At 36.6% G+C, this 18,370-nt stretch overlaps 1 protein-coding gene across 3 annotated transcripts in view; it reads right to left on the reverse strand.

Annotated features, from left to right (window-relative positions):
• Positions 1–821: 821 nt before the first annotated feature.
• SPATA6 (spermatogenesis associated 6) overlaps positions 822–18,370 on the reverse strand; it is a 147,465-nt gene continuing 129,916 nt past the window's right edge. For all 3 annotated transcript variants that reach the window (XM_039224655.1, XM_039224653.1, XM_039224656.1), the window contains 2 exons: positions 13,367–13,458; positions 822–1,069 (listed from right to left, as the gene is read on the reverse strand). In XM_039224655.1, the coding sequence (XP_039080586.1) occupies positions 889–1,069; positions 13,367–13,458 (273 nt within the window). In that variant the 3' untranslated portion in view covers positions 822–888. The remainder of the gene's footprint in view (positions 1,070–13,366; positions 13,459–18,370) is intronic.

The raw sequence follows: 18,370 nt of genomic DNA on the forward strand, positions 1-18,370 counted from the left end.
ATATTTTACTTGTCTTTATGGTTCCAAATGTCCTTTAACTAAGGATACTACTTTCTTGGGTCATTTGGTACCTATGACAACTCTAAGGAGTTTAAAATTACAATATAATCCCTTTATTCTTTCTGAGTCTCTACATGCTTACTAAAAAAAAGCTATTTTCTGATTCTGGTTGCACCACAAGATAATGGCCTTAAAAGAAAATCATGCAAAGAATTCTATCTTTACAAATCAGTTATTCACATTTTGGGTCACACACGGCAACTGCTGTTTCTAGCTAACTCTTATATATTGTAGGTAACTTAGGTAGTTGTTTTAGAGAAGAGGAAGTGAATGATTATATAAACTTTAAAAAGAAAGCTATTTCTTATTAGTTAAGAAGTATAAATTTTCAGTCGGGAGAAGTAAGTAGAAAATGCTAGTTAAAACGGGGTTTAAGCTCAGGAAATCCATTTAATTTCTGTACAGTATATCATTTTGGTCATTACCAAGAAAAAGGAGTTAATATTAATCTTAGACAGGCTAACCAATCAAACAGATGAAAAAAAAATCACAAGGTGATTAAGGCAGGAAACCATTTCAAGAGAGAAGCTATTCTTGGATGTGTGGGTGGGGACAGGAGGTAAGTGGGGACAGAACAGCCTTGTCTCATAACCAGATTGAAGTTGTGATACAGTACAGAGCTCTGACTTTTGGAGCAGAGCACTCCCTTCTATGAGAAAGAAAAGGGTTGCCTACAATAATTTACCACCTGAAGTAATGAACTTATTCACATCTAACTACTGTACTCAGAACCACCTGTTAAAAAAAAAAGAATACAGATATTGATCACATCAAACATTTTCATTGAGAAGTTGACACAGACACCCATACAGTTTATCATGGATGGTCTCAGAAGCTTTCCTGTGTATGAGAAACAGAACTACAGGCCTTTTTGTATAAGTTCCTGTATATCTTGTCCATGCTGTTCTCAAAGAGGGGTCGGTGGGATTTTCCTTTATAAGACGCCGCCCTGTTGGACCAGTATTCACCGTCATCCAAATGGGGAGTGCCACGTGGCCGCTGAAACGAGCTATAAAAAGGACATAAAATATTAAAACTGGTGAAACTCAATGGGAGGTAGTATTATATAAATCAAATATTTACTGAGTACTTTATGGGTGTCTGATACTCTGGGCTATGAGAAATAAAAGACAATAAGGTCTATGCCTTCAAAAGTGACCTATTTGTATGGAACCATTACAATACAATAAAATGAAAATTGTGCATGAGAGACAGAATTACAAAGAATTCAGAGAAGAGAGATAACTGTGGCGTGGTAAAAGAAGAGCACAGGTGCCCTGGTGGGGCCAGTCATGAAAGCACCTGGTCTCTGAAGTCAGGCACGCCTAAAACTGAGTAACAGCTCAATCCGTTATAAGCTGTGGGACCTTGGGCAATTTATTAAACCATCTAGAGTCTAAGCTTCCTATACTGTATTTTTTCAGTATTGGTTTAAAAATCAAAGACACTATGTGGAAAGTGCATAGTACAGTGCTTACTTTGCACACAGAAGTTATTAAGTATGAGGAATTTACTAGGTACGTTATAGATATTTCACAATCTTAGGACATGGTAAAATTGGTGCCTGTGGAAACTAAGATTCAGTGAAGTCAAGCTACTTGCCTATGACTACTCAGCTAGTAATTGTCAGAACAGAAAGGAATACCAGGTCTATGGCCCTGAGGCCCCTTCAGGGCATACTGCTATTGTCTTCAAGAAGGAGTAGAAAATTACCCTGAATATGAACTACTTTTGGAAAATGGAAAACAATGTGGAAGAGTCTGTATTTGAAGTGATAGGGATCCAGTTTTGAGGGTTTTGAAGAAAAAAGAGAATAGATAGGAAGCTATATAATAGGCCAGGACTAGGATAGTTACCATGAGAATAGAGAAGAAAAGGCAACTCTTTTGGAAGATTTTACTATCATTTGGGCATATCATATCATTTGCTAGAAATGAAATGTTGACTTTTTCAAGGACTGAGTTTATTTTATTTTAATAAATAATTGCCCTTCTTCAATAAATTAATTGTTATAGATAAGACTCTCAGGCATGTTAGAGATTGTGAAGTTTGAGCTGTGTAAAACTGCATGTTCCGGGGCGCTTGTGTGGCTTAGTTGGTTAGGTGTCCGACTCCGGCTCAGGTCATGATCTCACATTTTGTGAGTTCGAGCCCCATGTCGGGCTCTGTGTCGACAGCTTGGAGCCTGGAGCCTGCTTTGGATTCTGTGTCTCCCACTCTCTCTGCCCCTCCCTCACTCGTGCTCAGTCTCCCCCTCTCTCTCTCCAAAAGAAATAAAACGTTAAAATTAAAAAAAAAAAAAACAACCCTGTATGCTCTGGTTATTAAATGTCACAGATGCATTTTCCTCATATATTTGGAATCTCACTTCAAACAATTTCTTCCTTGACTTAGCAGTCCAATGATGTTACTTCTATTGTCAACTGTGAAACAAGAACTCTTAGGGTTATATATCGGCAAGAAGAATAGCTGAATAGCACCAGGTTCTAACACCTCAACACAAAGTGACCACAAAAAAAAGGCATGGAGCACACTGGTTATCATTTTTGGAGCTTGACATGGTGTCAGTGAGGATGTAAAGTTGTGAGAACATTGACACACTTACTTGGGAAGAGTTTGGCATGACTCAGTAAGGTTGAATATGCAACTTCAAGCCAGTAATACCACTCGTGGGTACCCCAGTGAAACTCTTGCACATGTGTGCCATGAGACGTGTGCCAACTTGTTCCCAACAACTCTTGGTAACAAAGCTGAGAACTGGAAGCAACCTTAAATACCCATCTACAATAGAACACATGTGCATACCATGGTATATGCATGCATGGTACAGTATGCAGCAGAGAAAATAGGGGAAATTAATGATCTATAGCTACATGCATGCATCAGTTGGGATAAAACTGAAAAACCAACCTAGTAGGGAAAAAAAGCAAATTTCAAACAATTACAGTTGTACTTACATTTATATAAAGTTTAAAATAAGGAAAATTAAACAACATGTTGCCTAAGGATAGATTCATGTCTGGTATAACTATAAAGAAAAAAAAGAAGGATTAACAAAAAAGTTACTGTAACAGTTCTCTCCATGGAAAGAGAAGCAATTGGTTAGGAGCATAAGGTGGCTTTGTAGGTATGGATTGTGCTCTGGTTAGCTGGATGGTGAGTAAATGTGTATTCATTTATTATTACTATTATTATTATTTATGATGTATAATCCTTAAATATATTTCTCAGCTACAGTTATTACAGAAGTTCTTAAAAATTCACTTTTGTGAACCATGATAATAGGTTTCTCTACTTCCTGACGGCTTTGCTAAAATGAAATTTTACCTCACATCTTCTAATAATATTTACTAGATCCTGTCAAACTTTCTTTACATTTGATGCAAAAAATTTTCATGCTGGAAAAATTTGAAAGTGATATAGTCTCTGGGATAACAAAGGCATTTTATTTTATTTTATTTTATTTTATTTTTTAAAAAAATTTTTTTTAACATTTTTTATTTATTTCTAGGAGAGAGAGAGAGAGACAGCGTGAGCAGGGGAGGGTCAGAGAGAGAGGGAGTCACAGACTGAAACAGGCTCCAGGCTCTGAGCTGGCAGTCAGCACAGAGCCCGACGCGGGGCTCGAACCCACGAACCGTGAGATCATGACCCAAGCGAAAGTCGGACGCTTAACCGACTAAGCCACCCAGGCGCCCCAACAAAGGCATTTTAAAACAGGATTATCATTACTTCTATCTTGCCCATTCAGTTAAAGAGGGGTAATCAAGACAATTTTTTTTTTTAAATTTATTTCTAGGAGAGAGAGAGACAGCATGAGCAGGGGAGGGTCAGAGAGAGAGGGAGATACAGACTCAGAAACAGGCTCCAGGCTCTGAGCTGGCAGTCAGCACAGAGCCCGATGCGGGGCTCGAACCCACGAACCGCGAGATCATGACCTAAGCGAAAGTCGGACGCTTAACCGACTAAGCCACCCAGGCGCCCCGAATCAAGACAATTTTTAATAATGTCAGTGTAATATTGAAAATTTTTCAAAGGCTTTAGCCAAGCCTTAGTGCTATTGCTTCGATAAAGCGACCACATTTCTTACATTAGCTCTGCTCAAGAAGTAGTCTATCCACTGAATACAATTACTGATTTCATACATTTTTTTCACCAAGCCTAATTCCTGTTGTCACTTACAACTTATTATTATTATTTGACAGTTTGAGTCAAGTGATAGGGAAATCACACGCACAAATAAATTACTAGAAACATTTTTGCATGCCTCTGCAATTGCACCCCCCAACCTAGGCCCCCACATTTGCCTGTGTTCCCTCCGACTATGTTAGGAGTCCCACCAGGTTTTTTTCTGTTTGGCTGATTTTCTTTTGTTTATTTGTTGTTTTGTTTTGCAACACATCATGAACTAATTAAAATTTCACAAAACACAGGTCTGTCCCTTATCTTCTTTTCCACAATCATCAACTTTACCACATGATGAAGGCCAGGTAAGAATGTTCTTTTTCAAGCTCTACATTGTGTTTGGCAGCCAGGCTAGCTCACTAAAGGAAGTCTGAATTTCTGACACATGCCACTACCCGGCTCTCAGAGGGGTAAGCAGTGGTATGACTGCTAACTTTGAAAGTCATTGTGTAGACTATTTCTGAGGTTGTAGACCAAATTTCTCCCCCTATCATCAATTACTATATTTAATGTTAGCTGGCTTAGATTTGCAACTGCTGTGCTTCCATTAGACTACACTTTATTTTTCTCATATCTCAAAGTTGCCTGAAAGTATCACCTCAGTGGATTGTATTGAATAAATAAAATTCAGAAAGCTTTTTAGAAGCAAATATGAATCCAATAAGGGTTTATAAAGAAGAGCTAAAGTAGCCAAAATACACATTCTAATGCTTTTTGATCTTGTAAAATTTGGCAGGGAGTTTATTTCTACTTAAAATTGCAAAATTTTTCAATTTAGTAAATAATATTGTGATTATACAGAGGGAATGCAGGGATTAGTTCAGCCTGGGAGTCTGAACTGTAAAACAGACATGTGAACACAGAACAGGGCCTAATATGGTCCACACATGCAAACAAAAGAGTATCAGAACCCTAAAAATGATATTTCCTTCCAGACATGAAAGCATTAGCTCTCTAATAAACTATGAACATATTGAGTCAATTTTGATTTCCCATTACTGGGTATATTAATAAGTTTAAAATGTGTAAGTGACACTAAAAAGTTTTATTATAGTAATAGGCTTTTAAAAACTAAGCTTCTCTATTTTACCATGAGTATCTTCAGCATTCATTCATTCAAAGCATTTAGTGAGTTCTTGCTAAACTCTAAAAAGTACTGCATTAATGCTATATACAGTAAAATGGTTACTTTCAAAGTAGGGATAATATTTTTATTAATGGAGTACATTTTGTTCTTATTAACTTACTCTTACTACTTAAGTAGGAGCCCTGTATTTAATTATGACAAGGCTATTAAAAAGAAGACAAAAAAGAACAGACCAAGATAATCCACAAATGGGGCAATTTCAAATCCTAAGTGTTGACAGGGCCTGGTTTATATGCTAAGAACAGAAAGGTCTTAGGTAGTTTAACATGAACTAGGAGACAAAGGACATTACCAAATTTTTGTTTAGAAAAGAGTAAACTCACTTGAAACCCTGATGTTTTCTATATCAGTATCAAACAAAGACCAAGCATATGCTACTTTATACATAGTCTTCCTACAAAGTATCCATAAGGTGATATTCACTGAAAAGAAGGTCAAAAGGTAAGGTGAGACAGGCTACCCCCAAAATATTAATTCTAAGAAATAAATGGAAGATCATGAGAATTATAAAATTGGTCATTTGCCATTTATACTCAAAGAACTGGCACTGAAAGTGACTTTGGGGGTACCTGGGTGGTTAAGTTGTTGGTTAAGTGTCTGACTTCAGCTCAGGTCATGATCTCATGGCTTGTGAGTTTGAACCCCATGCCAGGCTCTCTGCTAACAGCTCAGAGCCTGGAGCCTGCTTCAGATTCTGTGTCTCCCTCTCTCTCTGCCCCTCCCCTGCTCACGCTCTCTCTCTCAAAAATAAATAAACATTAAACAATTAAAAATAAATAAAAAATAAAAGAAGTATACTCAAAGAAATTTACTGAAGACCAATTACTTATAAGTAACTTATTCTCTTACATGACTGAGAATGTGTAGAAATGAGCCACTGACAACCAATAAGGTCTAACAGCTTTCACTAGTATTAATTCGTCTGTTGATTCCTTACCTAGAGATGTTACTAAATATGACAATCAAAAAGTGAGTTTACTTAAATAATAGTTTTAGCAATGTAACTGATCATTATTAAGAACTGTATTTTAATATTTGAACTATTTTTTTAAAAATTTTTTTATTTATTTCTGAGAGAGAGAGAGAGAAACAGCGTGAACAGGGGAGGGTCAGAGAGAGAGGGAGACACAGAATCGGAAGCAGGCTCCAGGCTCTGAGCTGTCAGCACAGAGCCCGATGCGGGGCTCGAACCCACAAACCATGTGATCATGACCTGAGCCGAAGTCGGACGCTTAACCGACTGAGCCACCCAGGTGCCCCATGAACTATTTTTCTAAGTTGAGCTCCCACTACATGTCAGAAACCTTGATGTACAGTCAAAAACAAAGATAAGTAACATATCTGTGCTTTCAAGAAGCTCACATTTAATAGAAGGCAAGATAAACACATAATGGAATAGTGTTATTATTATGAAATATTATTATGAAAAAATACTGCTAACTGAAATGAAATATATGAGAAGGGGCAGTAGGGGGAAAATGCCTAACAGTCTGTTGAGGTCATGAAAGATATCTCAGAAGATGGAAAAAACTTGACTTTAGTCCTAGAGAATAAGTAGAAATTCACTAGATAAAGAAGACAGAAGTTATTCCAGGCATCATATTATATAACAGAAGCAAAGCATAAAACAGTCTGGGATATCATGAAATACCAGGCACATCTGGAGAGGTAAGAATAAAGTAAGATTTAACTGTTAAAAGTCAAGCAGAATTTTATCTTAGAGGGAATAATGAGCCTATAATGGAGGGATACAGAAGGGATTTCTACTATGAGAGAGAGATTGAATCAAGAGTACTCTGTAGTCTTAGCCTCAAGTATTATTTTTTTCCCAAGTATCATTTTTAATAATATGTGTACAGGATACAAGTGGTCTTTATTTAAACACAAAAATATAGTGTTTTAAACTGATATTTTAAGTCTTCCCTCTGGTGTCACAAATACAGGTTAAATTCAGTATCATTGTCATATCCATAGAGAACATGTCATTTGTTTTTATTATTCTTTTCTGAATTCCCTCCCATACTTTGAGTAAAAAGAACTAGATATAAAATTGATCTAATGTAGAGAGAGTACAGGTATAATACCTAAGGAATATTTGCATGTTTTAGTCTGGTTAAATAAAATAAGAACATATTTTTTATTCTGAAATTCAGTTATCATTAAAGCTTAAACAACTACAATTCAAGCACAATATCATGAAATACTATTTATTATGGTTCTCAGGCCTAACTTGGGATTGCTGTTAATGATCTCTTTCATGTCATCATTCAGTCAGCAGTCTACCTACCTAACTCTATCTAGTTAAGACCATAATTACCTACTTATTTATGAGAATGTAATAAAATCATAATTCTTACTAAAAGTTATATCGAATATATTACTTTCTCATAATCTATTTAAAAATTAAATTAGTCTGTCAAGAATTGCTAGTCTTAAAACCATTCTGGATATTTAGTCATATTCTTTAAGGAGGCAACAAGTTGAACATTGGACATGCCCTGGCATCAATATATTTGGTTTTAAAAAATGAATACAGGGGCATGTGAGTGGCTCAGTGAGCTCAGTTGGCTAAGCGTCTGACTTTGGCTTAGGTCATGATCTCCTGGCTTGTGAGTTTGAGCTCCGCGCTAGGCTCTGTGCTGGCAGCTCAGAGCCTGGAGCCTGCTTTAGATTCTATCTCATTCTCTCTCTACCACTCCTTTGCTTGTGCTTGGACTCTCTCTCTCTTCCTATCTCTCTCTCTCTCTCTCTCTCTCAAAAATAAACGTGAAAGACATTTTTATAAACATAAACATTTTTTTTAATGAATACAACACTGCCCTGTCCTAATCATCAGAAACTTTTCTAGACACCTAAGCTACAATTTTCACACTTTGAAAAATCACATAAATATGCAGCACCCCCAATATTTCTGAGTACCAATATAACTTGTAGACAAAAAATTTTTAAAGAAAAAAAAATTAAATCTTAAGTATTTAATGAAAAAGGATTTTATGATACTTGAATTAATAACACAAGATCCAACAAATTCGAATTAAAATCAAGCAACATTTTCTCTTGAAATGAAAGCTTGTTCTTAGTTATTTAAGAGATTTTAAGTGTGCATATTATTTATATTTTTTTCTTCCATTTGTTAATACTAAAGATAACTTTTTGGCTATTTATTACATCTTAGTAGATTCATCAGATTAATCAGAAAGTGATCAATACGAAGAGATGAAAACTACTGTCAAGCCTCTATTATTTAAAAATATATAGTCAACTGATGGTTACCAGAAGGGAGGTGGGTGGGCAGATAGGTTAAATAGGTGATGGGGTAAGGAGTGCACTTGTGATGAGCACTAGGTGTTATGTGGAAGTGTGCAATCACTATATTGTACACCTGAAACTAATGTTACACTGTATGTTAACTAACTGGGATCTAAATAAAAACTTAAAATATATATATATAGTCAAAATTTAAATTACTTAGTTTTGTTACAAGTAATTACAATTAAAACATTATATTGAGCATATTTCTGCTGTTAATAACCTGAAAAATATGCAGAAGTAAATAGAAAATAGCTTACATCAATAGCTAGTTCCATAAAAGAAAATTATGGTTAAAATTTTCAAGCAAGAGTCATAAAAGGCAATTTATATTCTAACCAGGAACTTAAAATTATTTTTATCCTTACTTCTTCCTTTTTGTGACCAACCCCCTTCTATGTGAAACATCACTTACACCTGGTCTTTAATTAAGACTAATGTTCAAATAAAATAGTGATGCCAGAAGTATACAACAAATATGTAGAATTTTAAAAATCCTGAAAACTGAAGAAATTTGAAATAAACATAGCAGATACTAAAAAACATCCTAGGACTTGGGAACTGGCAAAGTTACCACTGCAAATGTCTACAATTTTCTGAAAGATAGGCAATATGCAAAAGAGAAGGAAGCTGGCATGGTAGTAGATTGTTTCCAAAATCCAGTCTCAAATTCCAAAGAACTTAAAGTAAAAGGTCACCTAGCAGCTTCTTGATAAGAGGTTTCTTCCATATGAATTTCATACTCAAAGATGATGGAAGATACAGGACAGCTAGCATGTGTAGGCTGATGTGTACAGTGTAACAGCACTCCAATTTCCCATTATGTGCTTCCTGCAGAAAACACTGAATATCTGCTATACTCCATGGATGATAATCGCAACATATATCTAGATCATAACATAAAGTATTGAGTCCTTGACATAATTTTTAAGTAAAACATAAAAGAAATAATTTTTATCTAACAATGTTCTCCATTTGATGACTCCCTGTCATTATATATCTCTTTAATTCTTTTTTTAACATGATTTTATTATTTATTTTATTTTATTTTTATTGTAAGTAGGTTCCATGCCCAGCATGGGGCTTGAACTCATGATGCTGAGATCAAGAGTAACATGCTGTACAGACTGGAACAGGCTAGCACCCCTCCCTTTAATTCTTTAAATATGATTTCCTTTAGTTCTTTGAACATAGTTGCTAAATCCAATATCTGAGCCTCCTCAAAGACAGTTTATAGTAAAACTCATCCTTCAATTGTATGGGTTAGATTTTTCTATTTCTTACATGTCACATAATTTTTTGATAAAAACAACATTTTAGATAAAATTACAACTCTGGATTTTGACCTTACCAGCGTTTTTTTGTTGTTGTTTTTTGTTTGTTTTTTTTTTGTTTGTTTGTTTTGTTTTGGTTTTGGTTTGGTTTTGTTTAGTGTCCTGTCTGGATTAATGCTTGAAGTCTGTTTCCCTTGCCCTGTGTAGTTTCTGGTGTCTCTTGTTCCTTTTCTGGGACTGCCCCTGGATCAGCATAGCTTGGTGACCAGCAAATGATTGGTCAGAAAGGCTTCCATCCTTTTGTCAATGGATCTATGTGTGGCTTGGAATATACATTCAAAGTTTATCCAGTTTACAAGCCTGTCCTGGATGTTACTTTCTGCCTTCAAAAGGGCTCATATTTAGCTGTGGACTAGTGGCTCCCTAAGGCCCTATCCACTTTCTCCTAAACATAATTATATCATTCTACATGCACATGATATTCCAGACTACCAGGGATAACTACAACTTTATCCAGACCAACTTGGCTACCTGGTTCCTGGATCTTTGATGTCTGTCCCAACAAGTAGTTAGACCTCAAGTCTTCTCTTATTGTTTGTCAGTAGGATAACTATTGTTTCTATTAATCTCCTTGCATATGGGATTTCCCATGCTCTGCTTTGTACAGTCACCTCTGGTGGCAGAGACGCCAGTCTTTCAGCATGACCGCCCCAAGGAGCTGGGGAATGGGAGTTCCAGGCAAAATGCCACAGCCTCCTACTGCCCATATTGAGGCTTAGTAGATTTTCTTCATAAATGTTTCTCAACTTGTTATATAGGCCTTTGGTCAATTTTCAGAGTCATAAAATTGTTGTTTTTGACAATTCTGTCTAGTTGTTGCATTGGGAGAGAGGATTTGCTGAGCTCCTCACTTAGCCATTCCAGGGGTCCATGCAGACTTCCTCTTGACCTCTGTGTCAATGTGTGTCTATAGAGGGGTGATATTAAGCCAACACTCCCAAACTTACTCATGATTTCTGCTGATGGAAGCCTTAAGGCAAGCAAACGGGTGATTACTTTGAATGTGGGTTCTCTCATCCTTGAGATGGAAAGTAGAATGAGAGCGACAACTTAGCCTAAAATATTAATATGATTGAGGGATAAAATTAATATCCTGATCATTTCAGTAGCTTCTGGAGCGAATAATCATATATGCTCTTGGGGCGCCTGGGTGGCTCAGTTGGTTAAGCGTCCGACTGCAGCTCAGGTCATGATCTCACGGTTTGTGGGTTCGAGCCCCGCATCAGGCTCTGTGCTGACAACTCAGAGCCTGGAACCTGCTTCGGATTCTGTGTCTCCCTTTCTCTCTGCCCCTCCCCTGTTCGTGCTCTGTTATTCTCAAAATAAATAAACATTAAAAATTTAAAAAAAATCATATATGCTCTTATAAAAGATCTTGAAGGCCTGATAACTGTCCTATCAGTCTAAATATATGTATATATATATACATATATATGTGTGTGTGTGTATATATATATACATATATATGTGTGTATATATGTGTGTATGTGTGTATATGTGTGTGTGTGTGTGTAAAAGTAACAAGGAATATAAAGAAATCTCAAAATGTGTAAGCAGATCTTTTCTGATATTCTGCTTTAACTCTTTCTTGAGAGGTACCAAAACAGTCTCAGGAAGCTTAGCCATTAACATTGCTGAGTGAACTGGAAAAAGAAAAGAACCAATACTGAGGTTTATAGCAAACTTTAAATAGACAAGTGCTTTTCAAAATGTGGTCTTTACACAAGCTGCTTTAGAAGCATCCATGATATTTCTTAAAATGTAGATTTCTAGGTCTCACCCCTATAGGTAAAGAATTAGAATCTATGGGGGTAGAAAGAAGAAATCTGTATTTTAAAGAGGCAATGCAAGTAATTATTATACATAGAAAAGGATGAAAATCAGGTACTTTTCTTTGTCAACCCTAACCATTCTTACCCAAATTAGAATTAATTATATGGATTAAGAACCAAAATTGAGATGCTAAATACAGAGTAGCAATCTAGAGCATAGAAACTTAAGTAAATAATGATAACAAAAGATAAAAATTCTTCTTCCTCAAGGTGTGGACTTTCTTGGATCTTCTTTTTCCTATTTGGATTGCTTCTCCAAATTCACCTATAATCTACTGCTTCCCTTGGTGACATATCCAGGTTGCCTCTTGGTTGGGAAGCAGTAGCTTTGGGAAAGGAGTTCACACTCATATTCTGTGTACAGGGCAAATGAAGTCCTCACATGTCAGAATGTTTAGCCTAACTTACCAGGGTAAAGATCAGAAACTTCAGTCCAAAACTTGAGTTAGCAATAAAACATATTCCATTATCTGGAGCTTTTTTCTTATACTGGCTTTTTAGGAAACTCAGGAAGGTAATCAGTGGTATAGCACCAGAGGATTCAGAGAACCTTCAGTTACATAAACTAGCAATTTACATTCAATTTTTAATACCACATTCTATGGCAACTGATATAGAGATTTTAAAAATCTTCATGAAATTTGCTAGCATAAGGTTGCAGAAACTTTATTATTACTAACATTTCTGATATATTAGGCTAGGAGAACAATTTTTCTTATGTTATTTAAAAAAAGCTTACTCATGGCCCCAAATTATGGAAACTGTTGTTTGAATGAGAATAAATGTGCTTGAAAATAAGCCATGGATACGTGGGTTTGCAGGACAGCCAAATTCACTATCAATATTAAGTAAAATGGAAAATATCACCCTTAATAAACTATATTTGTTTTCCTTGAAAAGCTGCAGTAATGCAATCATTAAAGTGTTTTGTTGTTGTTAGAGAGAAAGCGTGTGTGCAAGAACGGGAGGGGGAGGGGAGAGAGAATCCCAAGCAGTCTCCATGCTCAGCACAGAGCCAGACATGGGGTTCAATCTCACGACCCCAGGATCATGACCTGAGCCAAAATTAAGAGTTGGTTGTTCAACTGACTTAGCCACCCAGGCTCCCCAGTCATTAAAGTATTTTAATAAGATTTTATGGAGGCACCTCAGTCGGTTAAGCGTCCGACTTTGGCTCAGGTCATGATCTCATGGTTCGTGGGTTCGATCCCCACATCAGGCTCTATGCTGACAGCTAGCTCAGAGCCTGGAGGCTGTCTTCAGATTCTGTATCTCCCTCTCTCTCTCTGACCCTCCCCTGATCACACTGTCTCTATCTCTCTCTCAAAAATAAATAAAACATTAAAAATTAAAAAAAAAGATTTTATGTAGTTAAAAAAATAAATAATAATTATGAATTTATGTCTAAATTTTCCACAAGTCCAACAGATTAAAAAGCAGGTTATTTTTATAGCAACGGTGAGAAAGATCTCTCCGTGCTGCATTAGTCCAGCTCATACCTATATTCTGGGTCACTGTCATAGGCAGAGTCTCTGTATAGAAGACCTCTTTTCAGCTCCAGCTCATCCTCTTTCTCTGGGTCTCTCTCATCCTAGAAAATTTAAAGATTTCCATTAATTCATTTTACAATGAAAATGATCCCTATATTCCTTTGGGAAATGTTCTCCCTTCCTCCCATTATAAGAAATGAATTAAATGTTTGGATTTCTTAGGAAAAAAACAAAAGTGTAGGTGGTAATTAATTATTCTGTTCAATAAAACAAATATGATTTTATTATATTTTTGCTAATATGGCTTATCAAAGACTAGACACTGGTAGAAACTTCTTGCATCAACAAATGAACATTTATTTCATTTATTTAATGAAAGGCAAAGTAGTTAGAATCAAAATACATGGCTACTCCTCCTATGGGCTTAACTTCTAACAGACACATTCAAGGGCATTCCAAACAGAATTCTAAAGAGATAGCTTATAAACTACAGCATCCACTGTAATTATGTTCTTAGGTTTGGTGATTTTATAGAATTTAGTATCTAATATCTTTCCCAACTACTAGCCAATACCCTCATTCCTTAGATAGGAACAGAAATAAGGAGAACGGGAGTAACAAAAGATGATACTAAGCATAAATAGATTGCTATAAGGATTAGTATTAATAAGGGATTCCTTTATTCTATGTAAGAAATCAGCTGAAGAAAGATTATGAAGAAAAAAAAATTTAAGGTTATTTTTTGAGAAAGAGTGGGGAGGAAGAGGGACAGTGTCAGCTGAGGAGGAGCATAGAGAGAGGGAGAGAGAGAATCCTAAGCAGGCTCTGACTAGTCAGCACAGAGCCTGACTTGGGGCTGGATCTCATGAATCATGAGATTAAGACCTGAGCCAAGATTTAAGAGTAGAACACTTAACTGACCAAGCCACCCAGGTGTCCCTGAAGAAAAATGTTTTTTTAAAAATTTGCTGATGGCATGAAATTGGGAAGAGGGTATTCAATTAAAAAATGAAAGTAAGAAAAACTGAGCAAGTTTAAAAACCACAGAAAATGTGAATATATATTTAGAATTGTTATAGCATCTAGGTGAATTTAACCCTTTATCATCATGAAGTAACCCCATTTATTTATTGATGCTTTTTTTCTCTTAACTTCTTTCAATTTACCATTAATATAACTACAATAGCTTTTTTTAGTTAGTTTTTGTATACCATTTATTTGCCTTTCTATTTTCAATCTTTCTCCTTATTATTAGGTTTTAGATCTTTTTATTATATAGCTGGATGTTTCTTATTTTTGTCCAGTCTGATAAGTCAATGAAGTTGGAACATTAACATCACAGAAAGTGGAATTATTGTAATGAATACAAAAGACTACCAAAATAAAATGTAAAAAAATTTGTTTTTAATGTAATATGCTTTCCACCTTCAGAAATAGATTATGTAATAAAAAGAACTGAATGGAAGATGTAAATAATATTTAATTTTTAATTCTATCCTTGGAAAAAGCTATTAATTTGTAGATTATATAATAAGTGATACTACACATAAACATAAATCAACATTCCTTGTTTAAATTTGTCAATCAATTGAAAGAATTAATTTTTGATCAGGAGTAATAAAAAACAGTTGTCTATATTTTAAAGTTTATATATAAAAATGTATAAAAGTACTTTTAAAAAATGGAACCTCAATTATTCATTAAATAAAACCCTTTTTTGAGTTGGGTACTTACTACCCTAGATTCTGGGAATAAAAAAATGACTAAGATATGATTCTCACATACCTGGGGAACAAAGTTATTTATTCTATGAAGCTCTGTGGGTAAAATGGAGCATGAGCACAAGCATTAGGAGACAAAGTAAAAGACAAAACAGGGAAGAATATTCTAACTAATGGATCATTCTAAAAACATAAAGGCTTTTTAAGAGGGAGTAAGACCACAATTACTAAAACTATTCATGCAGAGAGCTGATTCACATCTAGATCAAGGAGTTCATGGAAGGGAATTCTGCCCAAAAACCAAAAGGATCAGATCTTCATGGTTATTCACTTCAAAGTTTAAGACTATATTTGTGACATTATCTATCTATCTATACACATACACACACATATATATATACATATATATATACACAATACATATACATATTTATTATAAGAATCCTGGTATAGTCTTTAAATTTTTTTTTTTTAATGTTTATTCATTTTGAGAAAGAGAGACCAAACAGAAGTGGGGGAGAGGCAGAGAGAGAGAGAAACACAGAATCCAAAGCAGGCTTCAGACTCTGAGCTGATAGCTCCATGTGGGGCTCAAACCCACCAACTGAGCTGAAGTTGGACACTTAATGGACTGAGGCACCCAGGAGCCCCTGGTAGAGTCTTCTTTTTAAAGGACAAGTTATATAAAAGCAAAGAGGCAAAAAAAAAAATCACACTTTATGGTAAACTATTAACTACTGGTAAAGCAAGCATTTGAAGAGATGTATCATTCTCATTAGTTGTAGGAAATACAGTCCTGGGGCAAGAAGAAATGATTCCCCTCTTATTTCTTACCAATATTCCCATTTGCCAACATGTAAATACAGAAAAAATAGACAGCACCAATATTTGCTGAGTTTCTATAAGGCCTCTAGGACTGAGTCACGTCCTCTTTACATGGGTATCATTTAAGCCTTTAAAAACCTTATGAAAAAGGTACTGAAATTCAAAACATTAAATAACGTGGCCAAAGTTGCACATTAAGTGGCAGCACTTGAATTTAAATCCAGATCTAGGAGATTGGAGTTAAGATGGCAGAGAAGTAGGCGTGACTGGGATTTCCCTTGTCCCTCAAATACAGCTGTATTGAAGTCAAAACACTGGGAACACCCAGGAATACAGGCTGCAGAGTGACACAAAAATCTCCATAGGTGGATGGAGACAGCTTAGTGGGACAGAGGTGCATGTATGCGAACTGGGGGAGATAAAGCAGCATCTTTTCAGATGCTTAACTGACTGAACCATCCTGGCATCTCCACTTTGCAGTTTCTACTTGGCAAACAGCCTTAGGAGCTGAAGATCGGAGTTTTCAAGGGTGCGCGACTTTGTCTAGAACGAAGCCACCACCATGTTCACACATCTGGCGCCGAAAGAGCCAGCCCAGGGCACAGTAGGGATCTCTGGAGTGCAATGGGAGGCAACAGTCCCTTCCTTGAGTACTGTGAGAAGAGGGTTTTTTGCTCCCCAACCAAGGACAAAAGACCTTGCAGGCACCAGCCAGAGGCCCTTTGTGGGCAGGGCTGAGTGGTGCTACACCAGAAGTGGGTCCACAGAGTCTGGGATCCTTTAAGACATCGGGTTTTGAGGGGACCCTGGGTGGCTCAGTCAGTTAAGTATCTGCCTTTGGCCCCACATCGGGGCTCTCTGCTGTTAGTGCAAAGCCTGCTTTGGATCCTCTGTCCCCTTCTCTCTCTCTCTCTGTGCCTCCCGTCCCCACCTGCTCCTGCTCTCTGTCTCTCTCAAAAATTAAATAAACATTAAAAAAAAAAAAAAAAGACATCGGGTTTGGAATCCCAGCCAAGCACCTGGGAGGCACGGGAGAACTGTGGAGCAGCACAGGCTCACCACTGGCTCTACTCTGCGAGGGCTGCCTGAACAGTGTGGTTTGAGATACCCAATGTCACCAATACCGATACGTGGGGCTTCAGGAATGGGACAGCGGCCCCCAGTGGAGGCGGGACCCACTCACACCACACCCTACCCTTCCATGCCTGGTAACTGTTCATCCCCTGGAGCACGACTGACACTGATGTAACCAGATGGCCTCTCCTGCAGACCAGCACAGCCACCAGTCCCAGGCACACACTGACAACCGTCCTGTAGTTGCGTATGTTCGTCTGTTGTTTTCTTAACTTTCAGTTTTCTCTTTTCTTTCCTACTCTTCTCGTTTCCCTTCTTTCTTTCTACCCTCCTCTTCCCCCCACCCCCCTTTTTTCCCCCTTTGGAATCAGACTCATAATTTCTGATCAATTCTTATTATATATGTATCTTTTTCTTTCTTTCCTTTCTTTCTTTCCTTTCTTCTTTCTTTCTTTCTTTCTTTCTTTCTTTCTTTCTTTCTTTCTTTCTTTCTTTCTTTCTCTTTCTCTCTCCTTTCTTTCCTTTCTTTCTCTTTTCTAGTTGTTTCTTAATCAGGCATTTTTACTCTATTCTTTTTACACATTTTCTGTATCTCCGTCTTCACTTTCCTCTCTCTCACTGGATTAAGCCTTCTGGTTTCTTTGATTCTCTGCTTGGTCTTTTTTTTTTTTTTTTTCCACTCTCTTCATTTCTCTCTTTGTAGGGATAAGGTTCCTGTCTCTTTCCTTTTTTCCAGGGTTACTTCAATGAACAATTCAAAGCACAGCTGGTGGAAGGTCAAAACAATCCCCACTACGAGCAGTGGGACAGAGCAGCCAAATTTGGAACAACAGAGTGCACGCAACACACTCTAAAACACTTAAGGTCAGGTCCTGGCCAGTGTATGACCCCTTTTTAATACAGCAGGACTCACAGGTGCAGGACACATAACAAGCTATTAAAACATGCAAAAGACAGAAACCTAGCCAAAATGACAAAATGGAAGAATTCTCTTCAAAAGAAATTCCAGGAAGAAATGATAGCCAGGGAATTGCTCAAAAACAGATATAAACAATATATCTGAACAAGAATTTGAACAGACCCACAACCAGAGAAGAAATTGAATCAGTTATCAAAAATCTCCCAACAAATAAGATTTCTCGGCCAGATGGGTTCCCAGGAGAATACTACCAGACATTTAAAGCAGAATTAATGCCTTTTTTGCTCAAGCTGTTCCAAAAATTAGGAATGGAAGGCTTCCAGCCTCATTCTATGAAGCCAGCCAGCATTACCTTGATTTCCAAGCCAGAAAAAGACCTCATTAAAAAGGAGAATAACAGACAAATATCCCTGATAAACATGGATGCAAAAATTCTTAACAAGACACTAGCAAATAGAATTCAACAGTATATTA

The sequence above is a fragment of the Hyaena hyaena genome, unplaced genomic scaffold (assembly GCF_003009895.1).
Source record: "Hyaena hyaena isolate Hyena2069 unplaced genomic scaffold, ASM300989v1 scaffold_1696, whole genome shotgun sequence".
In the NCBI taxonomy this organism is placed as follows: domain Eukaryota; kingdom Metazoa; phylum Chordata; class Mammalia; order Carnivora; family Hyaenidae; genus Hyaena; species Hyaena hyaena.